Source organism: Parasteatoda tepidariorum, chromosome 7 (assembly GCF_043381705.1).
Source record: "Parasteatoda tepidariorum isolate YZ-2023 chromosome 7, CAS_Ptep_4.0, whole genome shotgun sequence".
Lineage (NCBI taxonomy): Eukaryota > Metazoa > Arthropoda > Arachnida > Araneae > Theridiidae > Parasteatoda > Parasteatoda tepidariorum.
Window position 1 is genome coordinate 18,105,143 of NC_092210.1, and position 7,411 is coordinate 18,112,553.

Here is a 7,411-nt window from a genome sequence, read left to right on the forward strand (position 1 = left end):
TATATATATATATCAATACAGAATATATTCAAGATGGTTGAAAATCTCTATCACTGATTTATGTCTGATGTGTTATTTACTTTTTAATGGCAGTCATGCAACACTTTTTGTGCCTAAGAATTGCATGGATTGACAAAATCAATAATTTAAACAAAGCATCTTTCCTTTCTGAAGAAGTTGGATTATCGTTTGCATCAGCTGAAATTCAAGTATTTTATTATAAGATTGATTTTAATGGTAACTAAATTTACTTGTCCATATTTAAATTCGATCAAAATATCAATTCAGCATAGCGCCAATATTCAATTAGTCACCGTTACTTTATTCGTTTTAAGTCACACAATTTGTTTTAATATTAAAGAATTAAAAACTTTTACTGTATTTTTTAAATAATTTTTTATTCATGTATTTTATTATAATGCTAAAGACTGTTATAACCTATCATAATTGTGAACATAATTTCATAACCGGAAGTAAATAAATTCCCAGTGCTCAAAATAAAAATTAAACACCCTGAATAACTTTTGGTCCAATGATTAGATTTTTGCGATCTAGGGCTTATGGTTCTTGGGCCTAAACTTAAATATGATAATTATTTAGCGCAGATGATATTTTCAGTTACAATGACACAAAATTGTAATTTCACTGAATAAACACTCCTTTGTTTCAACCGATCCGGATTCTAGAACGAATAGGAGGAGGTCGGGGTAGGCGCTATCTTGAAAATATTCTCTATAGATTAAGCGGGATAGCGGTTTAAATTTGAAACTTTTAATGCTAATTTTACTTTCTACATATTTCGCCATATCTCGAGAACTTTTTCAGCTAATTGAAAATTTTTTCGAAAGTAATTATAAAATATGATAATGAAAAGATAATTATTGCAAAAAAAAAATTTAATAATTTTGAATAATTCTGGATTATTTTTGTCATTTCATTTAATAATAAAACCATTTTGAGTTAAATGGTAAAAGAAGTTTTGCCCCCTTTTAACGAATGTGATTTTAACTGGCAAAATATTAAATTTGAGTGAAATCGGTCAAAAATTATTCAAAAAATCAAATTTTAAATATGAGTCTTTTTTTAAATATACCTATTTTCTTACATCATGTTATTCAATAAATTTCAAGTTCATTTCTTTTCCAAAAAGTTTTTTATTAGTATCCAAAATAAAAATAAATATAAGTAATTTGTTTTAAAATGACACAAAAATTTTAATATTCTGCATGAACTAAAAATATTTTAATTATAGAATAAATAACAATTTATCACATAAATTTAATATTAAATTGGTTATTTAAGAAAAACATTATTGATAAAAAATATCTAAGCACGAAAACATGTACGTAATTAGAAATCTTAATATTGCTATCTTAATTTTAACATATTTATATCGCATATCTTAACATATTGTATATCTTAATTTTAACATTTTAAAATTTATTTTGCTCATATACATTCAAACCTATTTCTTACAAAAGCTCTTTGTAGTTTTTCCACTTGATGAACTCACAAAGAGTTAGTTTTTAATATATTTCTGAATTCCGTTCAATTTTAGTACTTTTAACGTAGAAAGCTTTTTCGAAAGCATTTCTTTCGGTCAACTTATAAATGGTTTAGAATTGCATGCAATAACATTTACAAATCTGACTTATAATAACGGTCAAAATACAAGTTAGATATGCAGGTGATATGCATTACAAAAATCCATTTTATTATATAGTATAAATTCAGTTTTTAATTATCGAAGTCAACTTACAAGTCAGTAGTTAATTTTACTGGTTTTTAAAGAAACTGTAAAATATTTAAAATATTTTATTCAATTTTAAGCACATTTACCTTAGCAATAAATGATCAGAGCTTCCGTCCTGTAAGTTCAAGTCATCGTGAAATAAAAATTAGTTAAGCAATTCATTTTTGTTTAAAAATATCACATTTAAAAACATCACAGCGCCTTTATTTATTATTTTAAAGATAACTTTGAGATAATTAAATGTCGCGATGGTCAAAATCGAATTCAGCCTATTGTTAAGAGATAAATTTTTCTAGCTCTTAAAATCTATATGCATATTTTTGGTGACAAAGGGAGTCCCGATTTTTTTTTTCCTCATCGGCAATAAAGAATTAAAATATCAAGTCTGTGAGCTGCCATAAGCATGAAAGCGCAAACGTACATGTTTAAAAATTTCGGAAGGAAAATTCTTTTCTCGCGTACAACGAAAAGTTGAAACAAGCTGAGCCATAAGTAGGGGAGAATTGAAAGTTTAAAAGCGAACAGTTCATATCAACAAAGTGTTCTGTATTATATTTTAATTATAGTAGATTCAATAATAATAATTTTATTCATTATTATTATTTTTCACTGAAAAGTGAGTATTAGTCGTGGTGTCACCTTTTTTTAAGAAAAATTTAAAAAAAAAAAAGAGCTTGCTCGAAGAGTAGATGAAAACGTTGTAGAACGTTCATGAAAGATGTGACATTGAAAAATGCGCAGACGTGCCCATTATACATGATTTAATAGTTAAGGTTGAAGAACGTGACGTGATATCGTTTCCATGACCGAAATATGCCGTTTTCATGCTACTCATTTATGGGCAAAACCAAAAATTTTTTTCAGGAAAGTATACTAAATGTTGCCTTGACGGAAGTTTTTCAATTGCATGCCATTTATTTAAACTCAAACTTTTTCATTATAAAAAATATCATTGACTAAAAATTTTAAGTTTCTAAGGAGGAGCTAGTTTTAAAGATTTTAAAAATTATTTAAATTTTTAAGATTTTACGCTAGCACATTTCAAACGGCTTTAACTTACAAGCGAGCGAAGCAAGCATAGTTTTCTAAGAAAATCATGTAAAAGTGCATTGGAACTTGCGTTTTCGGAGGTTGGGGAGCGTCAGCGCATAGAGAATGGAACTCACTGATATTTCGAAAAATTCTCCAACTTTAAATCGGAGAAGTTGGAAGATCTGGCCTATTATTTATCACATAGTTTCATACCAAATAGTAAAAATGCACTTCTATAAGTTATCCAAATATTTTATTTTACATTATTTACCTAAATGATATAAATTTTTCTTTAATATTTTTGTTGCTGCTCTACTTAGTCGCAATGTGTCACACTTCACCATACCCCCTCGTCACATCATGCAAACATTATATTACAAATGCAAACATTTCAGAAACAAAGCATACGTTATAGATCATATATTTCAAATATTATTTTTTAACTTTAGTTACGTTTTTTAATAAATTTTGCAAGCATAACAATAATAATGATGACTGATTTTGAAAAAGAAGATAGAAAATTCCTAATACAAAAATATTTCATTTTCTAATTTTGAGTTTTCTTATTTTAACCAAAATTTGGTATGTCACGCTTCTGGTTTTTCCTTCCCTACTCTCGTCCCGCAGTGAACTAATCGTAAAGACACGGTTCCCAGTAGAACACTGAAGTCAAGCATCACTGTCTGCGGTCAATAAGCGGGTGGGTGACCACTTTTATCAGCGTGCGTAAGGACCAAAAGTGCACGGTATCGGTCCTCGTTAAACTGTTCTACCGTGAAGTGCTCGACATTGCTCGTAGGTGGTAGGGCTACCAAAGCGGAGGAGCCATCCCCTCTTTAGAGGATCAAAATTGTGATGGTATGTCTTTAGATCATCCTCGGGAATGTTTCCTAGACCGTCGCCAATAGCTCATTGTGCTGTTCTAATGCGACGTAAATAAAATACTTACCTACCCTACCCTTCAAATATGGCATTATTTATGGTCGAATCCCTTATCTGGTGTTGACTATGAGACTCAGATGCAAAGCCTATTCTCTGTTTTTTTTTTTAAATGAAATGAAAAAATTTTGATTAAAAGAATAACCCGAAATATAGTTGCTTTTCTATCAATATTAAGGATAATTTATTTTATCAGTTTGTAATTACATTCCATTATTATATTACTTTTAAAAATTTTTTAGCAAAAATTTCAAACCCGTGCTTAGTAGAAAAATTTGTAGGAAAACTGCAGAATTATAATGTTTCTTAACACAAATTCTTTGCAGTGCATATTCTTAGTTTTTCATAAGATACTGTTTTAAAAGCGTTCAGTAGTTTTTTTTATCTCTATTACTCATATATGAGTTTCAACTCGATATTCGATACTTAATCAGTAAAATACACAATAGCATACATGAAACCATATATTTGCATAGAAAAATCGATTATAATTTTAGTTGTTAATTTAAAACTGAATTTTACCATCTTTATTCATTCCCATTTGTAAGCACTTTTTCAACCGACAAGCCTGACACTGATTTCGATGGGCTTTATCTACGACACAGTTTCCAGTTCCTGCTTGACACCTATTAATGCATAAAATAATTCATTTATATTAACTGCAAAGTAATTTTTTAAAAAAAATTAAAGTTTAATTAAAGCATAAAATCTGCAAGATAAGAACGAAGATTGCTAAAAGAAAATTTAATTTTGGTAGAAAGTGAAGAACAGCAAAATAATATGTGAGAATTCTGTACAAAATAGAACTAGACTGATCGTACTTATAAGATATTTATCCTCATAAAAAAACCTCTGAAATACAGTGCGCAAGAAAATAAACGAATCACTCTAAATAACTTTTAATCCAATGATCAAGTCTCCACGTTTTAGGACTCAATCTCACTGGTTCGAGGAGGGTTACCTCAAACATGCTAACTAATTAGTCGTCCTCTTAAGATATTTTAGCCCATATTTAGTCCATATTTTAAGTTACGAGATCAGACACAAAAACGCATTTTCTTTGGATAAGCACACCTTTTTTTCGACGGATTTGGATTTATACCCCCTTCCCCTCCCAAAAAAAGGAGGTAACGTAATCTGGGAAATTATGTCCCAAAGTTTGATCAGATCGGTTCAAAGTTTTGATCCTTAATTGCTAATTTTACTTTTTTCTCGATAACTTTTTGAGCGAACTGAGAAATTTTCGCACGCAATTACAAAATTCGTTTATCCAAAGTTATTTTAATGCAAAATATAACTTTTAGTAAATATTTATTATTTTATTTTAAAGTAGTTGAAAACGTTTTGAATTCTAAAGTATAAAATTTTTATATCATTCTAAAAAATGTAATTTTAAATGCCAAAGTATATTGAGTAAATTTGAGCAAAATCGGTCTAGTAGTTCCTGAGAAATTGAATTTTAAAAATATGACTTTTTCAAAAAACACTAGAAACTGAAGATCCGATCATTCGATCAAAAGTTATTCAGAGTGGTCCGCTTTTTATTTTGCGCACTGCATACTACAATAAAATTTAGTTTAAAGTCTGAAGTTAAGAGGTTAGTTGATGATTAGTCATATTTGATTTGAATTGCATATAAAAAGAGGATAAAGAGTTGTTATGTGTAGCAGTGAGATTGCAGAAGAATGTGACTAACAAGTGCAACTAATTATAGAGAAGTGTTGTAAACAACTGGCTTAACTTATTGTTGAAATTTAAATTGGTTAAAAGCTTTTTTCTTTTTTTTTTTTGCAAATAAAAAGCAAATTGAAAATTTCGTTTTAACTATTTAGTTTTGAGCACATTAGTTTAGAAATTTAGAAACTTCGCCATGCCGTAGTTATTTTAACAAATATTAAGCGGGCAAAAAACTTTTGGCAGCACTTCCTTTTCGATTAAAAGAAATAGTTCGTTCAACGAAAATAAAATAATGATTTTACAATTTATTTATCAATTAAAAAATTTCCTTTAACAGTTTTTTTTAAAAAGTGTATTAATTTATTTCCTTAACACATATTACTATTACAGTTTGTTTAGACTGAAAATTAGGATTAATTTCGTCTGTGATGTTTGGAGTTGTGTGTGTTCTTCTCAAATCCGAAAATAAAAAAAGCGTATTTACTCAAAAAAATAATATTAAAAAAAAAATACAATAACTGGCTTTATTTTATGATCAACAAATACAATTATCAACAAATGCAAAATCATTTTTTTTACAGTTTTCTAAAGCGAATTATTTAAATGCAATATAAATAATTATTTTGAACATTTATTTAATTTTTTTTATTAATTTAATAATTGTTTTAAATATATTTTAAGAAAAATTACATTTTGTATTATATTTGCTGCATAATATTTTATTTTATATTTAATACAATTTATAATAATAGAATCAATTAAATTTTATGCACAGTTAATGAAATTATAACAAGTTTACTATTTGAATTTCATCGCGATTTAGTTTTTATCGTGATTGCCAAATTCGATATAGTTGAAAAAACTATTTCTATCGCAACTGTAATATCATTACATAATCAAACTGTTTCTATCACACATTATCATAGCAAAAGTGGGTATAATTAAAAGTTCGTCTGAATTTTTCTTAGTTTTATTGTTCTTCATCATAAAAACATGCTCGAACATTTTAACAACCATTAAAACGATACTGTTTTTTCTGTAAACAACTTCAAGAATTTTTTTACACATTTATCTGTACACTTGAAAGGAGGCTAAACGTACACAAAATGTCATGCTTTTCTTTTTTTTTTTCAAGAAAATTCTTCACATTCTTAGTTTGAACTAATACATTAGGATAAATTATTAGATTGCTTACTTTGGTATTTAATTTTTTTAGTAGATTTTTGAAATAATCGTTTTACTTATATTTAAATGTAAATTAATTATTACACACTGGGAAGCTAGAATATCTAATTTTCCATTTTCCGATAATTTTTACAAAAGAAATAGCCCTACTCAAACATGATTTTAAAAATCGAACTTCATATATTCTATATTAATTCCCTGCCTGTCTTCCTTCTACGTGTTTTTTTATTTTATTATTTTTAATTTTTTGCTTGCCGTTAGAAAAATCAATAACAAGAGAGGTAAAAAAAAAGCATGACAAAAGTATTGCGAACAAAAGTTTCACGACAAAAATCCGATAAATCGTGAAAATTATATCAAAAATGTAAAGAAAGCATCTTGCGTGAAAGCTTACCTGTAAATCAACTTCCTTCGAACACTCCTCTTGAAAAAGCCACTGCAACCGTTGCAGGCAAGGATGCCGTAATGTTTCCCGCTGGAAGTATCCCCGCACACAACACACGTCAGACCGGGAGAGATTCTCTTGGAGGGGGTGTGACCGAGAACGTCGGGGGGACTGCCCCCTTGAAGGCGCGAGGGGTGCGGAGATAGGTGCGGGGGTGGGGGAGGATAGAAACCGTGCACAGACACGGTCGGACAGTGAGGATGCAAGATGGAGGATGTTGATGATGAACCGGCCAGATTTGGAGGAGAAGTGTCCCTAGGTACTTCAGGGGAATGCCCTCCTATGGTGCTACAAGGGGAGGAAGGATCTAAAAGAGTTAAAAAAAAGACCTTTGTTAACGTAGTAGTGAATTTGATAAATTATATATATACATATATATA

The 7,411-nt window shown here is 29.0% G+C and overlaps 1 protein-coding gene across 2 annotated transcripts in view; it reads right to left on the reverse strand.

Annotated features, from left to right (window-relative positions):
• LOC107443149 (photoreceptor-specific nuclear receptor) overlaps positions 1–7,411 on the reverse strand; it is a 58,540-nt gene that overhangs the window by 22,766 nt on the left and 28,363 nt on the right. For both annotated transcript variants that reach the window (XM_016056922.3, XM_016056932.3), the window contains exons 2-3: positions 6,981–7,338; positions 4,247–4,350 (exon numbers count right to left, since the gene is read on the reverse strand). In XM_016056922.3, the coding sequence (XP_015912408.1) occupies positions 4,247–4,350; positions 6,981–7,338 (462 nt within the window). The remainder of the gene's footprint in view (positions 1–4,246; positions 4,351–6,980; positions 7,339–7,411) is intronic.